Raw genomic sequence first — 24,524 nt, 5'->3', positions numbered from 1 at the left:
ATTAGTTTATTGTTACATAGCCAGATGTCACTGTTATAAAAAATTATTCTTGTTACTTCTATTATTGTTACATTTATACATAGTCTACTTACGTTTTCCCTTAAGAATATTATATATTTAATTGATCATTGTTGTTCTTGTTGTTTACTGTTAATTTGTTATTGTTTTAGCTGTTTTGTTGATCTGATTAATTTATAGTTATGATGTGGATGTAATTTTGTTGAATTTATTGATGTAAAGAGCAAATGGTAGTCATCAAGAAACCAAATATTGTAAAAAGGTGTATTGCCGTTCATTGTAATAAATAATAATAATAATAAATCACTCTATAATATGTTTTTCAATATTTATTAATTAGTATATTAATTTTATATGGAGAGTTAAAGATCTATTCAGTATTCAGGAGATCCCTTTAAATGTTGAAAAAACTACTATACAGATTTCAATGGTCATGTGGTTCAGGGATCAGGCAGAAGTCAATAATAGTGTTGGTACCACTGTTGATGAATACAAGATGAAGCTTTGAGTACGATGTACTTACAACCAACCACAGCTTTGGACTTACTTTCAGTTTCTCTTTCCTATCTTTGCAGTAATGCAGTTAGCTTAGTTTAGTTGTGTTAGCCGGTGTCAAGTATGTTTTACGAAATTTCGTGTAGTTTGTTTTCTATTATTATATCAAAACATTTGTGTTGTAGAAATCTGTTATAAATTCAAAGTGGAAGTGAAGAGTGTTTTTGTTGTGGCATGTACATACATTATAATCTCAAAAGCTTTGTAAACCTAGGTCTAACTGAGCTGTAGACCTAATATTTTCATCTAGTTAGGGACAAACTACATATTTTCAAAATATCCTAGGCTACATTATTAAACAACAGGTAGGAAATAGTCTAATATTCTTATGTTAATTTTTCTTTATAATTTGCATAGGCTATTAGCCTAGAACTTTATACTAAAGGTGGTTCAGTTAAATCACAGTATAGGCCAAGCCAATAGCTTTGGAACAGTAGAAGTGGCAACATACTATTTTGTGTTTATCTGTTACCCAAATGGCAAAAGATTGGTTTTAGTTGAATAATGGCAGTTGATAAAATGAATAACTTATTGTAGCTTAGGGTAATTGAATGGCAGTAGTGGTAAAATATGAGTTTCCCGTTATTAACCTATTGCTATCATCCTCCTAAACAAAACAAGATTACAGTGTAATAAGCGTCCAACACTCGAGTGAGGGATAATTCTGATTCATCAATATTCATGAGTAAAGAAGCCTTACAAGGCTGCAACTAGGCCAAATTACGTCATATTTGAATTACGTTGTATTTCAAATTACAGTATAAAAAGTAATAATGTTATGGTGAATAAAAAACAATGTAGGACATGTATTTATAAAACATAACAAATAAAACAGTATAACATTAATTTATTTTTTACTATTTTGAAGGGTAGCTTAATCTTCCATGTGGTAGACGACTAGTAACTAGTCCCTAAAAATGTTTCTCCAATGTTGAACAACTAGTCACTAGTCTCTTTTGCAGTAGTTTATTTAATCAAACTTTTGCAATTGAAAATAAAACTTTAGTAGGACAAATATTATACAAAATTAATTGGGATGTTTCACAGATTAATTTGATATCCTATAGATAAATGAATACTAATGTGTATAACGTATTTACCGAAATTTTAACTGTTGCCATACAAATGTTGGTTTGCTGTGTCTGGTCGTGCACTTTGAGAAAACACGAAAGAATGGGACTTTTTCCGTATACTTTTTGCTGCGTCAAATTTTGTTTAGGAATGAGTTCAACTACATCATTGTGTTCAGAATTTCTTTCTCAAAAAAATCATCTGCTTCAAACATCTGTTCATTGATATATGTTGCGAAAAAAGACCTTCGATGCAAACATTTCTGTAATCTTGGACGCACTAGTATTTTGTTGTTTCTTGTAGGTGCGATAATGTTTTATGATGAATAATCTGTCACTTGAATACAAATAAAATAAAGTTTCAAGTAGTTTCCATCATTCCCACTTTTATTTATTTCTTTCAGACCCAATTGACGGTATTCAATCAGTTGTTACAAGTAATCAGCTGATTTTATTTCTGTTTCTCTAGTAAATACGGGTTGTAACCTCACTTACATTACCGGTTGGCTTGGTTGTAAACATTTTGTGGTGTTTAACTTGAGTAAATAAACGCCTAATCACAGATTATGTAAAATGGCGCTAGAAAGACTTACAGATGAATTTTTGGCTAAGATGCTCCCCTGAGCTTCTTCTGTGGGGCGGCCTATTGCCATGCACTTAAGCCTCAAGGGCCTTTTGCGCACCATGGAAGCACACCATGAGGCCTACCAATCTATGATTTCAGCAGTTCCACAAACCGCCAAAAACAACGTATCAGGTTCTCCTGGGGAAATTCACCTCCCTTGTCCAAAGTACCAAAGATGGCTTACTGCTCACCATTTTCCTGGCACCAACCCTGCTTCAGATACATAAGAATGACAAGCCAAAGAGAGCATGCCATGTGTGCAAATAGACCAGCGTCGGCGATCTGCAGTGACGACGGGACAGAATGTACCGGGATTGCGACGTTCCGCTTTGTCTGACTGTTTTCGCGCTTTACATATCATCAAAGATCTCTGAAGAGTTTTGTGGGCTACAGTATAATAAGTGGCCACCAACACAATCGATTATGATTATCAATTTTAAATATCGATATTATCGAATATGACATTTGACCTATAGATATTTATAAATAATCATTGCCAGCTTTCTTTATTTAGACTAGTGACTAGTGTTGCTATTTCGTTTGTATAGGAGAAGGTTAGTGACGATGGCACAATGGCGATGAATATGCAGATATTGGCTGAAAATAATTTTATAAATACTGAGCAATGTTTTAAATGGTTACAAGATGGTTATCCTTGCTCCTTTAAATCTAAATTGTCCAGTTTGTATCGACGAGATGAAAACTAGAATTAAATGTGAAAATCACAAAAAAAGTAAGAACGAATATAACGTATCTAAAAACTATCTTGAGAAGAGTTTTTTTTTAACATTTTAAATTTGGTATATGAAGATAATGAAAAATCGTGTACTATTTTAGTTGAAATCAAACAAACTATGACTTAATTATTAATGAATGTACTTTTGATGGCATCAATACTTGCAGAAGTGCCATTTCAGATTGGCTAAAGTAATCATAAGTACTACGCTGCTCAAAGGTTGTTATTACGCAATCTGAAACAAATACATTTATTTTACATATACAAGTATAGCTTCACCATAATACGATTTTAAAAGCATAAAACTTAATTCAGTTCACTCAAAATGAATTCAAAGTAAAATCGTGTTTGGAAATACATTTAAAATTTAAGTCATGTGTTTCGTTATTGATTAATAGTGTCAAAAACAATTACATGTGTTCTTGTTTCACAAGCAGTCACGTTTATCCTTGAAAATATATAAAGTAATTACATTTTATTGTAATTATATTAATTATGTAATATATTTTAATTTGTAAATTATATTTAACCTATATTTATAATAAAAATATCTATTACGTTATTTGTTCGACGTTTTGTTTTTAGTATTTGACAGTTTGCTTTCAGTTGTTTGTGTAGTCATGAATATCGATGACGAATCAATCTATAATCATCATTCGATTGTGTTGGTGGCCACTTATTATACTGCAGCTGACTTACGTACTGTTACTAACTTGTAACCTAACCTGTACCTTAGTATGCTTATAAGAAAATGCTGAATATTTTATTTTATTCTCATATTTTGTAAATATAATTTAACTTTTGTGCATGATTAGATTAATTTCTGTATAAATAATATTTTTTTTAAACTTCAAAAACGTTTAATCGAGTGTTTTTCATAACACATCTACTGTCATTTAACTGGACATTTCTATCAGTGTTTCATAATGGCTCTTCATCTGTCTCCATCTGTGCATCATCTTTACCAGTACTCTCATACTTATCATCATCAGATTCATCACTGTAAACATCTTCATAGTGTAGCCGTCGTCGGGTTGACAGTTTTGTAGCGTCATATTCTTCATTCTTAATGTCAACTTTAAGCATGAGTGATTTTGATGTCCTGCTAATCAGTATCTCGTGATCACTATATGATTGAAAGTGGTGCATTGCTTGAATACCAGTTATTTGATGAATTTTACCCCATCTCTCCTCAAGATGTTTTCTATTATGATCTAATTTATGTATTTCAGGTGTGAAACCTTTTATTTTTTGTACATAGATCAGTCTGGGAGGCTTTAAAATAAACAAATAAATAGATTAACTTGGTAGATAGGCTAGGTTAACTAACTTCCTAAGTTAATTCTTCTTCAAATTGACAGTTTTTTTATCATAACTTAATGTGTCACATACGTAACATTTTGATGTCTCACATACATAACACAGTTTAGTTGCCAAAGAATAATATTTAAAATAAAACAAAAAATGGATACGGTCCAATAAGCGGACCCGGTTTTTTATATCGAAGAATATAATCATCGATACCTAATATTCGCATATCGAATCATAGACTATCAATCGATATAAAAGTAATACCAATCATATGTTTAAATTAAAATGTGAATTTAATGATAACAAATAATAAATGAACATAACCAAAATCAGGGAAACTCATAACTTTAACTAAATGAAACAGAACGAAAACGTTTTTACTAAAGTTGTGTCCACCATTACCTTCTTTTTTTTGCATCTGAAGACGACCATGTTAGCTCCTCTGACAGTTACATTTGTTACCTTTCCACAAATATCACATAATGGATTCTTAGGTACTAACCCAACATCCTGAAGCCATAAAAAACATATTTTATCGTCTTTTAAAGCAATTTCGTGAAGCTTCCTAAGATTGACGGCCATTTTAATACACAATGTTACGTGAAATTTAAAATATTACCTTGTATTATTTTAAAGTGTTTACAGCTGTTCATATAGATTATTTAAGTTGTTAAAAATAATTCATCAGTATCGATTGATTATATCGATGGTTATGATTAAGTAATATCGTTTGCCAATTTCGATATAAAAAACCGGGTCCGCTTATTGGACCGTACCCCAAAAAATATCATAATTATTAACAATCATTAACTTAACCTTACTTTTACAAAATGTTATCCATGTCAACATTCTAGATGAGATGCAGTTGAAACTTTTTCATGTTTCTTGTTACGTATGTGACACTGTGACATACGTCAGAATTATTTGGAAATAAGGACTTGTTTACTTACCAAGTTTATTTAAATTCAGCTCAAGTTGATGTAAAATGTCCAAGCTTCCTCTCTCTAACCTCAAATCTGAGAAACACTTATAAATATACAGCTAGGTAAAATCAGCTGTTTTAAAAAACTAGATTATTGTTATTAGTAGACTGTCTCATCAACAGGCAACTTTAACCTAGAATAAAAATAAATATACATCTTCTATTAAACTATTTTCTTTGGATTTGGTAAATTAAAGTATTTTACAACATAGGCTAAATATGTCTTAAAAACTAACTTTAAATTTATTTCATTTTTTAACACTGAGGTGTCTGTTATAAAAGAATGGCTGTGCAGTAAACCAAAATCACCTAAAAAACAAAATAAAAAATTAATTATGTAACTTTTTAGGCCACTCTTACCAAGAAAAAAAAAACCCACCAGTCAAAGGATTAATAAGCCATTATGACATCAAATAACATCACAAAATATAACATATATTTTATTAGGTTTAGATATAACATTAACTTAAATATAGGTTTTGGCAAGATTTAAGGGTGCGCCTGAATTAGCACCCCCTGGACATAGCACCCCCCTCGCTACTGAACGTCATTTTGACGTCACGAAAGGGGGTGCTAAATCAGCACAGTGGCCGTGTCTAGGCCCTGAATAAGCACCCCCCCCTTCGAATACGGGGGTCCTAATTCAGCGCCTTGACCGTGTTCATGTGCTGATTTAGCACCCCCTTCGAATAGGGGGGTCCTAATTCAGCGCCTTGACCGTGTTCATGTGCTGATTTAGCACCCCCTTCGAATAGGGGGGTCCTAATTCAGCGCCTTGACCGTGTTCATGTGCTGATTTAGCACCCCCTTGAGTCCTGGGGGCTGCTAAATCAGCGCCTATACCTTATTTATGAGATGAATAATTACCCCAACGGAATAGAATAATAATAATAAAATAATAATAATAATAATAAATAATAATTTTAACTGAATAGTATAAATTCAAACGCACTCGACAAACAATTGAAATATTATTTTATATCTACAAGAATCAATGTCATTCAGTTATATCCATATCAGTTAGTTAAACTATAATAATAATAAAAAAAACGCTGAAAACAATGTTAAAACAAGTAGCAATAAATATACTACCATACTTTCAAAAGCGTTATTGCTTAGGTCAAAACACATTTATATACTGAGTAATTATAGATCTACATTGCTTAATTTCCCCTTTGTCGGTTAGTGTGCGTTTTTTTGTTGTTGTTAAAAATGGAATATCTTAAAACCTAATAAATTTAATCCTACAAAGTCTTGGTCAAAATTTTATGGCGGCTAAAAAATATATTATGATGTTATCTTTAACACTTTCAAGATGGTTGCTATTAAAATATTTTACCTTTTAAATTCTTCAAATCTGCAATTTTTCTAAAATATTGCAAGAAATTAATTTGAGAGGGTTCTATCACAAATTTAATGACCAAATATATAAAATACCATATGCACAGATTTACTGTAACAAAACACTGTCGACATTTAGGTTCTCAGCGAGTAGGTCACAATACAAAAATCGAGTTAACCGGCAGCTCCAGAATATCTTACGCCAATTGTGCTCACATCTTAGTCCCTTCATTTATAGTACAGGAAATACATTAATATCTGTTGCCAAGCAACTTTTTTGTCTAATAAATTAAAAACTACTAGAGATATTGCAAATTTATCAACAATGAACGCCTTTATGAACAATGAAGGACAAAAACAAACGTCTCAATTAACATAATACACTGTTTTATTATTTATCATAAAGCTTAAATTTATTCACAATATATGTTAAAAAAACTAAATAAAGTGACTAAAGTTATATTTTTTATATTAAGAATAATAAACAAAAAGAAAATCTTACAGTAATATTCAGACAATAATGCTTTTATAGATTACAAAATCAAAGATTAAGCGGAAATAAAATTAATTTTATTGGAAATACATCTGATTGTCGCTTGACTAAATTTTTCGTAAATAAATATGTCCTAAAACATTTTATTTACGTAAATAGATGTTTATTTAAATAAATTCATTAAACATCAAATATGTGATTCTATCCCTTAGATAGGCCTGAAACATGTATTTCAAATGTTTTGCAAAATAAATGACAAAAATAAAAAAATAGGGATAAGATACTCTAAAAGCTGCTGTTTCATTTATTTCCACGAACAGTGTTTTTTCACAATAAAGATGCTCTTAATGAGTTATTTATTATTAGTTTGAAATAGTATTTGATTAATTAGATTTGTGATACAATCCACGATCAGATTTATTCTTGTATACCTGTTGGATTTTAAGACATTCAAAGTTAATTCAGATTTAAATGGCCGCCATTTCGAAAGTATTAATAAATATTTTTTCTAACTGGCCTTGTTACCACAAATATTTGATCCAAATTAGGTAGGATTTGTTTATTATATTCGTTTTAATATATTAAAGCGAATTTGTCTATAAAAACACATACAGACTGACGGATAGGAAAACTAAGCACCGAAGATCTATTTCCATATTCTGAAATGCGTTTGCCATGACCTGAGTAGTTGAGGTATATAGACTTGTCCTAAGAATTACAGGACACTCTGTATATAAAATTATTATACAAGAGTGTTCCACAACCTCTAACCAATATTTTCAGACATTATTCACGGACCAAAGGCAAAAGCAATCATATTCACCTTTCTAAAACTCAATAATTACTCAAATAGCCACAATTTTGTTTTGTTTTTTGTCTCTTTTACTTTACTATTGATGGAATTGTTTTAGGTTAAAATTTGGTATATACCTTTATAACCTTAAGGCCTAATTACATCGAAAATTTAAATTTCTTACAAGCTTTATTTTCAAAATAGTGATTTCTCTAGAAAATCTTTAAGCGTAAATATCTTAAAACCGATATATGGTAAAAAGATCTCAATTATTACACAATTTAATTAAAAATCCAATGATACCAAGTTTAAAAAAATTGGTTGTGAAATAAGGGAGATAGTTTTGTTTTTTAAAAACCAATTACCAAACAATACCCGCCTTTATTTGACAGCACTGAATGTGGGCTGCAACAATCAGCTGTTTTTTATTTTAGCCGCTCTAATTAGGTGATTTTAACATTACATTGCTGAACTGTGGTCATAATATCCTTAATTAATTTCTGAATATAGGTTTCTTTTGATTTAATACGTCAGAAAAAACACTCTAATAACATGTTGATTACCTAGACCAAAAATTAAAACGCTAGTTATTGTAGCTCTTTACTGTTGATCGCTTAATATTTATTTTCCATTTAATATTTTGTTTTTTAAATAGAAGACCTCACACTTACTTCTGACCCTTAGCTTGTAAATGTATACGGAGTTTGCAGATATGCTATTGATTATGGTGGTAAACGTAGATACTTAAATGTACCAGTAAAGATTGCTATATGTTTGCAGTTGTTAAGTTGTTCTAACCGAGGTTTTAAAGATTTTGTTTCTGCCTCGGAAAATAAAACATTAAAAAAACATAAAGACAAAGACTTTATTAAAGACTTCACTGAGATTTCACTCTTCTTTTTACAATATTGTAAAAATGTTCATCCTTAAGTTTGACACTTCCAGATACATGGGGTTAGAAGTGCACGTGTGATTAATGTAACACACAATAGTTAAAATATTCGTTAACTGCATACAAAAAGGCGATGATTTGCAGTTTTTTGTCCATACATAATTACCGTGTTCTAGTTTATCTTTTCTCTTTACTCATGTAAAAGTATCCGTTACCTAGAGAGTATAATATGCCACACCTTGGGCCTGTACACTCAAACATTGTTTGACTTCTTCTTAATATTTTTTAACGAAATTTCAATCAAACAAATTCACTATACCTGTACATATTAAGTTCTGTATTAATATAGGAATAACAACTGAGAATAACATACTCGACCACTCGATGCGGCCAAGTCAGTTTTGGACAGTAGGGTCGGTAGTGCAACGGACGGGTTTCGTCAGCTTCGTCAAAATTATGTGTGGACCTACAGTCCTACAATCGATAATTTGCAGGTTTGGTTTTCACTCTGTATATTTCATATTTGGTATACGGCCGATATACAGGTATAACGAGCAACGATGTTAAGGCAAAAATAAGGAGTTTCAAGTTTTTTATACGTTTACTAGCTGATACCTGCGCCTTCGTACGGAGTTTTTGTAGAATGACTGGTACGTCATAGACATCTCCTTCATGTCTTTTAAATATGGCATACTACTGATGAAAATAAATTATGGTCATTGGAAGATATTCCAATTTTAATTTCAATGCAACATTCCATGATTTTTTGAACTGATGTTCTAAAGTAATTACAAATCACGATCCCTCCTTTTCTATAGTACTGTAGGTAATAAAAGACTTATGATCCACATTTGAAAATAGGGTAACTCGTAAAAGGAGCAACAAAACATATAATGTGAGAATATTTTAAATGTAATAGTTGATAACACTTAATATGAAAGTCCCAATATGAAATTCTATTATTCATTCTCGTAATATTACACTAATTATCATCGATACCATTAGAAAAAGTAATATAATCGAGGGTATAATCCTTTACCAGGGGGGATATCTGCTAGAGGTAAGATGGACAGAAGTTTGACCAAATATTTTTTTTTATATAACTAGTTAGGAAGAAACCTTTGCGGATTAATATACTTCATCCTTAGCTACCAATGCCTCATCCATAAGTTTTTTTATCACAGTGTTAAGTTCATAAACTAATAATGCATCTTCAAGTTTATAGCCTCATGGTGAAATATAACTCGTACCTTTCTTCCGACTCAGCCGAAGGAATATTTTGTATTTGATGTTTCTACATATTCCTTTAATTATGAAGAATAGTTTAGGCATGATTCAATAGAGGATATTTTACACGTAAGAATTAGTAATACTTATGGGCGTTAACCTTGAAATATTTTTTGTGAGTGCCATTCTAAATCTAGCGGATTTTTGTCTAGTGTTAAGTGTATGGAGCTGTTCCATTGTGCAGATGATTCACGGTACGCCTAATAGTGCATAAGATATCAAATTATAATCTAGTTTTTTTACTGCAGATGGTTACGAGTAATTATTTAAGGGCAGGTACTGAAAAAATTATTTCTGTAATGAATGACAAGTCAAAAACTGTAATGTTCATGCTTCATCTGTTTAATTCCATAAAAACTAATTTTGAAATTTAATTAAAATTAAATATGAAAAAAAATGTCGCAAAGAAAAATTCTATACTGTGACAGTGAACTATTTTGCCTAAAATACGAGCCTAAATTGTTTACAAAATTATATTAGTTTTTTTTAATTTGAGTTAATTAAACTAAAAAAGAACACTTCATTTCCGTGAAGCTATTAAATGAAATAAATAGTTTAATTATGGATTCATATACAAATAACATAGTTTTAATTATATCTAGAAACATGTTTCATTGAGTTTTCAACGATTGGATTAAAGCTTGAACTGTTAATGCTCAGTAGATTTTCCATTGGTAATGGACGCCCAGTACGCAATGCCTGTACAACAAAAATGACACAGCATAGATACTAGACTAATTGTGTATAAAAACCATAATTACATTTTAACCTTCTGTAATATTCCAAAAAATCGACTCAAAAATAGCTTTTACTTTCACAAAAATGTACAACTGTAGATACAGCAGTAAATATCTTATATTCAAGAGGAAAACAAATGATGTATTTTTTATAGTATTCTTATAGTTGAAACTTAATTTACAATAATACAAATCGTATATCTCAAAAGAATGAATCCATACATCTAAATTAAGACAGCTAATTAAAATTAAAAACAAAAGCAGCATTTATCATAGTTTTTAATTTGTCTCTAATTACTGTATACTCGTAATTAAAAAACGTAAAGGGAAAAGAGCCTACATGGGCTTTAATGATCTGTGCGGTAGAGAATTTTATATATATATATATTTAGCAGTGCGTTAATTAATTTTACAAACTTATTAACCTGAAAGAATCGACTGACATATAATAAATGAAGGATATGATTTAATTCATTATTGTAACTAGGTGGTATTTAGAACAGTAAGAAAGCAAAACCATGAGTCAAAATTGTTACAAAAATATGACAGTGCGAGAGAGGAGGAGTGCTAAAGCCTATTAGCCTTGTTAGTCGGAGCATTACTATGTAATATTAAGTCCTATCGTAATTTTGAAGAGAAAGTAGGCATATTGTATTATTATATTATTAAATCGCTTATCGGAAATTGCAAAACAATCGTAGATAGTAGCTTATAAGTGGCAGTGACACAAACATCCAGATAACAACTATTATATTTATGATTAATTTGAATATGTAAAAGATAAATATCCTTTTTCTTGGTTGAATGCTAGGGGGTGCTAATTCAGTGACTGAGCCATGTCCATGCGCTGAATAAGCACCCCCTTGGAACAGGGGGGTGTTAATTCAGGCTTCGACCATGTCCATGCGCTGAATAAGCACCCCCTTGTAGTCGGGGGGTGCTAATTCAGTGCCTGGTCCGTGTCCCGTGGCGCTGAATTAGCACCCCCCTGCCGTGACGTCAGAGCCGGAGGGGGTGCTTATTCCAGGGGGTGCTAAAGCAGCGTCCCCGATTTAAGTTGTGTATAAAGGTAGACTGGTGGGCCTCATGGTGTTTCCGGGGTGCGCAAAAAGCCCTTGAGGCTTAAGTGCATGGCAGTAGGCCGCCCCAAGGGAAAAAAAGGGAGTTTACTTGGTTGATATAAAAGTATATGTGTATATGGAAATACAGTAATTGTAAACCTAAAGTTAATCAGTTGAAATATGACTGTAAATTTAGTCTTTGTAAATAAATTCTAACAAGAAGAACAGTACATAAATATAACCACAGATTGACATTTACTAATATTTCAATTATTAAAAAATAAAGTTATTTGTGGTTTGTACCCCCTAAAACCATATATATTTGTTCAGGAAAATGAGCAGTTAATAACGTTGAAGTTTTGATTGGCTACTCACTGATACCTAGCTACCGTAAGATTCCTTGTTATAACACATTTTCCTACGTATCACATCAAAGGATATTAGTGATACGTAGTTTCACTGTATCCTAATGTTCCAATTATTAGAGATACAATGGAAATAATATTGAATTGGTTGTCTTCCATAAATTTACAAAAAGAAATAGTTGATGAATATTCCATGTTAATAAACCTGTGTATGAATCATAATACTTTTCAATTTAAAGAATCATACTACACATACACTCAAATTGATGGTACAGCAATGGGAGATCCTCTTTCATGCTTCATTGCAAATATATTTATGAGTTATTTTGAAACTACGGCTAAAACAAAAATGAAATATTTCCCAAGAAAGTGGATAAGATATGTTGATGATATCTTCGCAATATTTAATAAAAATGAAAACCTACAAAACTTTATCTCGACCCTAAATTCATTTTACCCTACCATTAAATTTACATACAAAATTGAGCAAAACAATAGTATACCATTTTTAGATGTTTTAGTAATTAGAAACCAATCAAAATTTGAATTTGACGTTTACAGGAAACCGACGCATATAAATAGATTTATTGTCAACGAATCTAGCCATTCACCTCAACAAAAAAAGCTAGTTTCAACTCAATGATTTACAGACTTTTGAATACTCCACTATCTATCCATAACTACATTTCATCTGTACAACATACAGTAACATTTCAAATCAATTGCAGAAAATCTTTAAAAAGCATACAAACAAATCTATCACTTATAAAACAAACAAAATATTATCACAAATATTAGGAAATCCCAAGGACAAAACCACATTCGAAAACAAATCAGGAATTTATGAAATTAAATGCAACGACTGTGATAAATTGTACATTGGCCAAACTAAAAGGAACATTAAGACACGATTCAAAGAACACTTTGCACATATAAAATATGGAAGAAATGAAAAATCTGCTGTGGCAAATCACTGTTTTGAATCTGGACACACCATCTCTAATAAAAATTTACGATTATTAAAAGAAGTTACTAACACAATACACTTAAATGCTTGGGAAACATTTTACATTAACACAAATCAAGAAAAACTTATCAACAATGAAGATGGACCTATTCAAAGTTCAGTTTTACTCTCATCTCAATTTATAAAAAATTAAAATTAAATTCGAATTAAATATTTTATACTGGCTAACCGTACATCCAAATTGTTTATTACCATATGTTATTATAAAATTAATTATTATTACAAAAATGTAAACATTTAATAATTTGTGAAGTGCCTGATGATGGAATCTTTGATTCAGAAAGGCCTTACACAAAATAAAAAATTATATTGGAAAATGTTGTATTCCTTTATACTAGTGATACTACAATAAACAGTTTTACCAATACTTCCAAGTTTCTACATTATTAGAGGAATGTTTACTTATTTCTGTTGGGTGTTATTATTTGTAAATGAGTTGCTCCATTCATATGAAATTAAAGGAATATGATTTAACTGGAATGTCATTAAATTTACTATAATTCAAAATGAAACTGATTGAGTTTGATTTAGGCCTATAGCATTTGTCTTGTTACAAATCTGCAGTAGAGAATCCAGACTTATTTAAAATTATAGATTTTGTAAACATTGGGAGATGTATTATATACTTTGTGATTAAAAAAAATGTGCTGAAGAAATTTTATTTTCTTTAGTACTCCTTTGCTTAGCATCCATATAGATTATTTTTAATATAGCCTGCTTAATATTTTTCAGTTTTAAGAAGTTTTGACTCTACCATGAATACTTGGGGACAATGGGGTGCTACGGCCAACGCCAGTACAACATTCCCGGCGGCAACTTTCCCCACTCCACCTGTGCCGCCCGTTCCTCCAGCTGCGGCAGCTGCAGCTCCGGGCTTTCCTATGGGTCAGACACCGATTGGATATCCTTATTATGGGGCCACTGGGGCCTTGCCAGGAGTAAGTGAAATTTCCAAGTATTTTGATAATTCTATTCAACAATAATGGTGGTTCAATTATAATTTTATTTGTATGTGCTATACTAATTGTGTGACAAATGTTTATACAGGCAGTACCTGCAGCGACTTATCCTCCGCCACAGTGGCCTCTAGCAGCTACGACAGCGCAGCAACAGCAATGGCAGCAGTGGGAGCAGTGGCAACAACAATACGCTCAGTGGCAGGCGCAGTACGGCGACAAGGTGAGTGCTCTCCAGCCTACTCCATCAGTTTCTCTCATTTCATACCTAAACTATACAAATACCTTGTTCTATACTGTGAGTGTATAGTCCTGTATGTTTTGTGTGTTGTGCAACCCACCAGTGGACCCCTGAGATGGTAAAAAAGTTCAAGGTGGGTACTTTGTTGAACAATTAATAGGCTATAAAAGAACTTTGTGTTACACCTTAAATCGAAATAAAGAAACTTTTAAAGAGAAGTAGTAATTTGTTTATATTAGTGAAAGCAATATTTGAGTTGTTCTCATTTGATCAGACTAGCATTGGCACGTATCGGAAAAGTTTTGTTCTTTTGGTGTTTGACACTCCCTAGTATACTAAAGCTGCTACATTTCTATGTCTTGAAAGTCCCATATAACTTTTAAACTATCTAAGTTATTTATAATCAACCATGAAAAACATAATTTAACCCCTTAACTGCCTTGTTCCTGGAATCATGGGGACACCCGGGCACCGAGCTTAGTTACATACTAAGTCAAAATGTTAAACATGTTATTTAAAGTTTAATAAATGTAGTAAACAATTAAAAATGTTTACAAACATCTCAAATAATGCTAATTTGTCAAATAATTACAACATATTACCACTATCACACAACTACCTACGATTAAACATCGGAAACACCTCATAAAATATCCACGTAACCATTCCTGAACTCATGTACGATACAAAGCACGTAGGGTCCAAGTAGTTAGAGAAATGTCCACAAGATTGCACCACCAACTGGACAGCTATCTTTTAGACATTTCTAACATAATGGAAAACCAAATAACAGACTATAACAATAAAATAAAACAGCTGATAATATGAAAGCGAGTATAATCGGGTGTGGTTCACAAAACTACAGTTGCACAACATATCTTGGGTGTGGAGGTTATTTGCCACTAGAGATGCACGATATATCTTGGGTGTGGCGGTTAAAGGGTTAACAAAGATTGTCATATTCAGGTGAAGACTTGTTCAGGAGCATAATTCTGAAAGTTATTGGAATCAAAATCATTCAATTATTTCATCTAAAAAGTGCTTAGAATGAACTTTGTATTAAATATTGTCAGAATGTTTTTAGTATCAGAAATTAATCCCTTTGGAGTTTAATTTAAACTCATTTATAATATTTAAACAAATTTAAATTGTATATTTTGATATTAATGGCTTTCTTAAAAGCAGAAAGCAAAACTCCATACTGAAATGCTCTTTAACTTGATAAGTACCCTTTACTACTTTTAAAAATGTACATTTATTTGACAAACTCCAAGTTTTAACCACGGACATAAATCGTTAAGTAATGCGAAGCTCACATAACAGAAGATACTCGTTCCATGCGTGCTCATTTTAGGGAAATTGTAGGTACACCATTGCATGCAACATCATTTACTGTATGCTGCAACTAGTTGGTGGCTGAGGATCTGATATCATGAAGTAATGAACTATGTAAAAAGTAAGGAACTAAAATAGTTATTTTTTTTTGTTTTACATATACTTTGGATGGTTGCATGCTTTAAATACATAGTCTGAGGTTAAACATCGAGTTATTTAAATTTTGTAATATACAGGTTTCACCTATTGAAAGGAAAAATGACTTAAATCATATTCTAGTCGAACATATGTAACAGATTAATTCTATAATTACTCTTAACAAATCTAAATTAAATAGAGCTATAAGAGATTTAGTATTCCATTCATAATTATTTAATTATTGAACAGGATGTTGAAACTTAGGCTCATTTATTGCTGAAATTCTGTGGTATTGTTTAATTAAGTCTTAATAATTAATTCGATTTCACTGCAATGCTGTCCTGCTAAGATAAAACGCTGATGTACAAGTTTCATATTTTATATTTTGCAGTATGGATAACCTGCTTTTTCAAATGTGAGTTCAAAAACACTGTATCTCCAATTGTTCCTAAGATGTTTATAAAAGAGTGTGTCTTATGTGCTCAAAAACAAGTGGATTACAATGTAAAATTGCCATTTGTGCTTTATTCAAAAAAATAACTGCATTGCTTATAATGCAGTTACAGCATTCATGCTGTATAGTATATAGATACAGCTCTCCATTGTTTAGACCTGGTATGTGCTTCTTGTAAATACGTTGTTTGTCACAGTAGCTGCAACTGCGCCCCTTGTATTTATTTAGCAGTTTACATGCTAAATCTTCTGTTGAGGTTACAGTGTTTGACAGGGTGTCTGATTCATAATATAAATGAAGTATCTACAAATCTTTTTACAATAAAAAAAAAAAAAAAAAAAAAAAACTAATCACTGTAACATTTTTAATAATTGCATGACAACAATTTAAAAGTTGGTCTAGGAATTACCAAAACTTAACAAAATTTTGTTTTGTTTTACAAGTTTAGAAACCAGGACGAATTTTCGAATTAACTTTTCTCATTTTTGAACAGTGTGTACATACAACCTTTTACTTAACAAGACAGAAAATATGATTGCATTTAGTTAGAATGTATTATAATATTGCTGCATGAATGTTTTATTTTATAGGTTTTGCATACTGTTGTGTAGTACCAGGTTGGTTGTTTTTCTTTTGTCGTAATTATTTGAATGTAAATTGGTTTAACTGTTGATAATTAATAAATTCTGTCCTAAGTAGAGGGATGTACAATTTAAATCTATTCTCATAACACTTGCAAGCTAAAAATAGGAACAAAGTCAAACAGGTAAGAAACCAATGATTTCCAAAGCTAATGCTTTGTTGTTGCGCAGACATAATGTTAGTATTTTCTGAATCCATTGGCAAAAATTATATTGGGTAACAGATCCCTAAGGTAAGCAATCTCTTTGTAAGAAACGATTATTGCAAAACCGTTGTAATGTTGCAGCCACTGCCACTATAGATTTGAATTTGGTGTGTAATTTATCAGTAGCCACGAACACATGGGCCATTTAACATTATCTGGAATTCAACTGGACAGGTTCTGGTAGGATCATTCCTGCCTAGATTAGCAAGCGGAGAGCGGAGGTTGTGTCGGGAACCGTGGTGCGGCTATCGTGTTGAGTAGGCCGGATAGAAGTGTATGTAGATTGTCTAGGCTTGTGTTATAGTTAGGTAACTTTCGGAACCGTATCAGAATTATTAGTTTATTATTTCTTCATCAGAGCTGTTTGTGTTTGGATCGGGGAAATCTAGTGGTGGATCCATGGGAGATAATTAGTCCTCTGGAAAGGTGCCCTCTTCCAGTCTTGACGACATGAGGTTGCAATGTCAAAGCTAATTGGGCAAGACTATATTACAATTTATTTATGCTTTCATTCTTCTGGAACTCTACCATTGTAGCGAGGAAGGTATGAAACATTGAATATGTCTCTTGAGCTAGTATTTGGTGTGTATGTAATTATTTATAATGGAATCGATTACTCAAATTTAGAGGTTTGTTAACTTAATGGATTTTTTACTCTACTTGGGTTCTACTGTGGGGACTCGTTCTTGTCATCATTGGATTTCTTGCCTTTTTGACCTCAGTTCATATCAGCATCTAGAGAGAGTTGTGCTAAAATTGAACATTTTGATTACAGCCAACCTCTTTATTAGAAACAATGTGGTTGATGTGGGTGGTAACAAAATCTATTCTTTATCAATTCTGAGGGGTTAAATCTTAAGTAAGGGTGGTGCAAACGTTCTTTCAAGACTACATGCGGACTCTTGCCTCGTTCCCTCTATAAAAGAAAAAAAATCTATAAACAAGTTCTTTATTCCCCAACGCATTTGTAGATTTTCTCGTTTTTAGTCTTTATACTTTTGTTACTAGTTTAACCCATTGCGAATCGTATTGTTTCATGGCGCGTGGGCACCAGCAGGCACGAATTAATTTACGGTCAGCGGCCGAACAAACAGCAATGGTGCGCCACATCGTATCGCTCGCTATTGTATACTCACTTCATATCTACGTTAAACTGGATTCCGGTTTATAAAAATATCTCTGTCTATATTCTTAAAACGAAATAATTAAATACAATGTATTGTTTATGAACTATTGTAATATTTTCAAGCTCATATTATTTTTATTTTTCAAGCTCTTAGATTTCGCTAGTTTTCCATTATCTAGGGTAACGTGATGTAGGTGGAAAATTCAGCTGTGAAGGTATTTGTTCAGATGGAACATGGGTCTGCTGGGGTATCCGTGATGTATGAACGATAACACGCGAGCAAGGTTCTGCGGTGGCAGGGATGATGTCTGAATCATAGTCTAAATAAAGCGGCTCGGGTGAAGCGATTACAAAATCCGGGCCATTGTCTTGACTAAACCCACCAACATGTACGTCTGCGTCGTTCAGTTCTGTGTCACTAACCTCAAAGTCGCTTGGTACCTGAGCTCGTCATCGTGCTGTTAGGTCCGGCCGCTGCGTGACGAGCACAGCTCGTCAGAGATCCGCAATGGGTTAATATAACTTCCAACATTCCTGTTCGTTTTCAAGAAATACATTTTTGGTAATTAAGCCATCAAAGTGATTATCTTTTAAGATCAAAGTGATTATCTTTTAAGATCAAAGTAATAAAAGCCAACTACACTGTATTGTGGAAGATAATGACATTTAAAAAAGATGCGGGTAGTGTTCAGTATACCAGCGCACAATGTAGTTTTTGTTCTTAACAAATTAGGCTTCTGGTGGTGAATACATGGTTTTTTATATTACAATTCACATATTTTTAGTCTCTTTTATGAACATGTTGCTAACATCAGCTACTCTATTGTCCCGTTTGTTTGTGTCTCTTAGTAGTTGATCGGTGCTGTTTCTCGTACTATACCTCCTCCTTCACTTCCTAGTTATACCACTATTCGGGATTATGCCAAATGTAAATGGTGATCCATATATATATATATATATATATATATATATATTAATGTAGTGAAAGTAACTAAAACCCTTTTAAAAATATTTTTATTACATAGGCTACACGTGTTTCGGTTTTTAACCATCATCAGTGTATATTAACCTCTAAATAAATAATAAACAATTAGATATACACATGTGGATCTTTTAAACATATGTTAAATTTAAATGACACAGTTGTAATTTTCTTATTAGTAATCTGTATTTAATATTTTAATTTTTTCAAAAATTGGATTTGTCTTATTTTTCAGATTACTATTTAAAATGTTATGAGGATCTTTATTATAATTTAGATAAATATGTAATTCTTTTTTTGTATTTAATTTCTCTCCTTTCCTTTCGATATCTAAAATGTCCATGTTCTTTTTAATATTTGTGTAGTTATGGTCAGTCTCCAATAAGTGTTCAGCAAAATTTGATTTTATTGTAGACATGTTATTTGTTTTCAAAGGTTGTATGTGTTCTTTAAACCTTTTATTAAAATTTCTTCCAGTTTGTCCAATATAATAGCTTTCACAGTCACTTCAGTTAATTTTTTATACTCCAGATCGTTTGTATAATTCCTGTTTGTCATCATTTTGGTTCACTTTGTTTTCAATAAGTTTAAATGTATTATTTCTTGTTTGGTGACTGATGGAGAATTTTGAAAGGTTTTTCGAACAGCTTTGTTTAATTTAGTATTGAATGGTACACGTTTATATTTCTGAATTTCTGTAGTATTAGGATTAGGTAGTATTTTGTTGGTTTTATTGATTTTTCTTGTTTTCTTCTGAATTATTTTTCTATTTTACACTAAGTGAGCTCTTTCAAATGAGGTATCACTCGACCCATGCTTTTATTTAAGATTTCCATGTTTTCCTTTGTGGGCTGTCCCCCCATGGTTGGCATGTCATGGTAATAGCAAGGAAAAATAGTTTACATAGCCATATGACACTGTGCAAAGTTTATATATGTTATCTGCTATGGTTTGTAAAATATTAAGCCGTACCCAAACTTTTCAAACACCTTGTATATACAGGGTGATTCATGAAGTTTTCCCCCCACTTCTACAGCACATTGTACTAGTAAAAATAATGAAAAAATGTTATATAAACATAGGTCCGAAAACGCTTCGTTAGCGAGTTACAGCTAGCGAAAGATTTCGCCTGAATTCCTGGGTAAAGAGTAAAATAAAGCCATACTGAACTTTTGGAAAGGTTAATTAAGTAAGAAATATTGTGGATTCTTATGTATTTTTACCTGATAAAGCTAATAAAATAGGTTTCAGAACTGTACCTGTAGTAGTTTTTGAGGGATTCAGGGTTAAATGCAAAAAATTGGGGCACGAAACAATGTTTTTTTAAGTTTGATGTACAATAACTTTGTTAAATTGGTAATAAATACATAAAATCAACAAACATTAATTGTAGAGAATTTAATTCTGAGAAAATTGATATAATCAAAGTCTAAAATAAAACAGAAATAAGTACCAAAAAAATCGATTTTATTCAGTATAATACATTACTAGCTGTAAAGAAATACCGTACGGTATTTAGTTAAAATAAAACAAAAACAAAATGTTTGTTCCTTAATGATGAGATAAATTGAGAAAACAAGATTAACTGTTAAATAAATTTGTTTGTAAATAAAAATATCATGTTTTATTACGTTGTATTTTTTTTTAAATAAAAATTTACATCAAATGTTCGAAAATAAATGAAGCAAACATTTTCCCATTATTGTTTACTAACCATCGAAATGCAGTTTTTTGTTTTATTAATTTCTAAGTTGGTAACGCACGAATAACAGCTGATCAACAATGGTATTCTGTACTGTTACGTTAGAACTGTGTATTAGTGGTGTTTTGCAAGCTACAGCAGGAGATCGGGTTCTGTGAATCGTGTTATTAAATGCAATATTTCTGTGAGTTATAATTCGATTGTTTATTCAGCGAAAAAATGCCTTACTTATTTACATCAGAGGAATACGCTGATATGGTTTTTATTTTGGGTTACTGTAATGGTAATGCTAGAGCTGCTGTAGAAGAATATGAACTACGTTACCCTAATAGGAGGATTCCAGATACCAAAACAATTTCAGGAACTTTTCGTGCTCTTCGGGAAACAGGATCACTACCAAGTACTAGAACCAATTATGAACGAGCTGTCCAACTTGATGATGATATTGTTATTAATGCTGTTCATCGCAGTCCAGGTGTAAGTACACGACGTATTTCTAGGCGGATAGGAGTTTCGCAGTCAACGGTGTGGAGGTCACTTAATCGAAACAAATTTTATCCGTTTCATAAACAAAAGGTTCAACATCTACAGCTAGGGGATGGTCCGCTTCGCTTGGAGTTTTGCAACTTTTTGAATATTAATAATCAACTGTACAAGCGTATTTTGTTTACGGATGAGGCACAATTCACTCGGGATGGTGTCAATAACTTGCACAATGAACACTCATGGGCAGAAGAAAATCCACATGAGGTAGTGGAACAGAACTTTCAACACCGATTTAGCGTCAATGTCTGGTGTGGCCTTTTGCACAATCGGCTGATTGGACCTTTCATATTACCTGGACGCCTAAATGCTGAGTTCTATTTGCATTTCCTTCAAGAAGAGTTGCCGCAGCTGTTAGAGAATGTTCCTTTACATCTCAGACAAAATTTGTACTTCCAGCATGACGGAGCACCTCCCCACTTTTCACATGCCGTTTCTGCTTACTTAAATCATCAATTTCCTGGACACTGGATTGGTCGTGGAGGGCCTCACCCTTGGCCACCAAGATCACCAGATCTATCTCCATTGGATTATTGCATCTGGGGATGGATGAAAGACATTGTATACAAGACAAAAGTGAATTCTCGTGATGAATTAATTGCCTGTATTATGGATTCGGCTGTGCAGATACAGGGAAGTCCTGAAAAATTAAGAAACGCAACAAAAGCAATACACAAACGTGCTGCAAAATGTATTGATAATGATGGCCTCATTTTCGAACATCTATTATAAAAAGATGCGTACGGTTGGCCCAACCTGATTAATTTTGCTTAAAACTAGTAATGTATTATACTGAATAAAATCGATTTTTTGGTACTTATTTCTGTTTTATTTTAGACTTTGATTATATCAATTTTCTCAGAATTAAATTCTCTACAATTAATGTTTGTTGATTTTATGTATTTATTACCAATTTAACAAAGTTATTGTACATCAAACTTAAAAAAACATTGTTTCGTGCCCCAATTTTTTGCATTTAACCCTGAATCCCTCAAAAACTACTACAGGTACAGTTCTGAAACCTATTTTATTAGCTTTATCAGGTAAAAATACATAAGAATCCAAGATATTTCTTACTTAATTAACCTTTCCAAAAGTTCAGTATGGCTAGTATTTTACTCTTTACCCAGGAATTCAGGCGAAATCTTTCGCTAGCTGTAACTCGCTAACAAAGCGTTTTCGGACCTATGTTTATATAAAATTTTTTCATTATTTTTACTAGTACAATGTGCTGTAGAAGTGGGGGGAAAACTTCATGAATCACCCTGTATACATCACTACTCCTGTAAATTTTAAGAAAAAACACAATGTTTTTAAGGTAAAAATCTAGCTGTATACTAATATTTAGTCTTGTATAATATTTTGTGTAATTTTATACAGAGTTAAACTATTTAATTTGAATATGAAAAGTGATTGCAAGTGGTGGTTTAAAACAAAGTTGAAAGGCCATTGGTAAGCTAAACTACTAAAGAAATTCTTTTTTTGAGTTTTTATGACCTTTGGCTGAAAACTAGTTGAAATGTGCATCTCCATCATCCTAAAAGTTAAACATATAATAACAAAAAACTGGAGCATCTGTAAATGTGCTAAAAATATAGTTTCAAATTAAATTGATCAATAAAAGATAAGTCATTCTGGTTCACAGCCCTCCATTGTTTCTGTCTCTATGTTTAACATGTAAAGTGTTCTTTTTACTGTTATTTGAAAGCATACGTTAATACTATCTGTTTCTTAAATTACCATGTAATTTAAATATTTAATTAGAATAAATAATCTAAAGATTGCTTAATCTGTTGAAAAATTGAGTCATAGTGAGCAATTTTATCAGTTGAACAAGTTATTAACTAAGATTATTATTAAATAAGAATACAATTACAAATAAAACATAGTGGTTGTTAAGACACAAATATTTAGTTGATTTAATTAAACTATATAGTCTGATTACACATTACAAGAATTACAGAGTATATCCTAATGCATTTATATGATATATTTTTATATTTTAGTTTAGTTCATGTTACAGTTTATATTTTAGCCTGTTATATTTTAGTTTTTATTCTTATGTGACTATATTACTAAACAGTCATGACTATAACCTGTTTTCTGGTTTACACTGCGTTGAAACATTACTAACACTATTAAAATCTTGACATATTTTACCTCACTGCGGAGGATCTTCCGTCAATAGATGTTAAAAATTTAAAACTGACAGAGCCTGTAAAATGCACATCTGCTTGTACATGAGCTGCTAGCTATTCTGTATTGTGAAGCTGGATTACTTTTAAGATATCTTCATATCTTTGGTTAATAGGATAAATCATAGAAGTACTTTTAGTTTATTGAATTCTGTTTATCTTTAGTTTATGAATGTATTATACTATGGCTGTTTTATCTATATTGTGATGTTTTTGGTGCCTACATTGTTAGAGCTTGAATCAGTCACAATGAAACTCAGCTCTCCTCAACTTCCTTTATAATTGGATTTGCATTACTGACTCTCCACAGCGAGTCTGAAATAGCTCAAGATTTGAATCGTGTTAGTAATATTTCATTGCAGTGTGCTCAGGAAACCTTAGATGAAACTAAAGTTGAAACATCTGTTGTGCTACTTACATCTAAAAATGTGAGTGTCAAAATACAGATAGCAGATTAAAGGAAAGACTTAAGAATGTTATAAAGATGGTTATGGTAACTGATACGGTGATATCCCAAATAAGGCATGTCCTGATAAGCTAGAAACTTGGATTTAGGTTGTAGCTTGCTTGACCACTGAGAAAATTAAAACTCTTTTAACTTTTTATTGTAGACCTAATTTTTGGGAAGTTTGTATATAAAAAATTGGTATAAGACATAATTTAAAATATATTAAACTTGGAATTGTGATTCGTAACAGAATTTTTAGAATGA

General features: G+C 31.8%; 1 protein-coding gene across 5 annotated transcripts in view; it reads left to right on the top strand.

Moving 5' to 3' along the window:
* The first annotated feature begins 518 nt into the window (after nucleotides 1–518).
* The window catches only part of LOC124357154 (YLP motif-containing protein 1-like), a 101,053-nt gene continuing 77,047 nt past the window's right edge, over nucleotides 519–24,524 (top strand). For 3 of the 5 annotated variants that reach the window (XM_046808656.1, XM_046808659.1, XM_046808661.1), the window contains exons 1-4: nucleotides 519–878; nucleotides 14,026–14,231; nucleotides 14,341–14,472; nucleotides 14,594–14,623. In XM_046808656.1, coding sequence (XP_046664612.1) covers nucleotides 14,049–14,231; nucleotides 14,341–14,472; nucleotides 14,594–14,623 — 345 coding nt within the window. In that variant the 5' untranslated portion in view covers nucleotides 519–878; nucleotides 14,026–14,048. The remainder of the gene's footprint in view (nucleotides 879–14,025; nucleotides 14,232–14,340; nucleotides 14,473–14,593; nucleotides 14,624–24,524) is intronic. The other 2 variants (XM_046808660.1, XM_046808658.1) reach the window with 2 other exon arrangements.

Source organism: Homalodisca vitripennis, chromosome 3 (genome assembly GCF_021130785.1).
Source record: "Homalodisca vitripennis isolate AUS2020 chromosome 3, UT_GWSS_2.1, whole genome shotgun sequence".
Taxonomy (NCBI): Eukaryota; Metazoa; Arthropoda; class Insecta; order Hemiptera; family Cicadellidae; genus Homalodisca; species Homalodisca vitripennis.
This window is presented reverse-complemented; position numbering and strand designations above follow the sequence as displayed.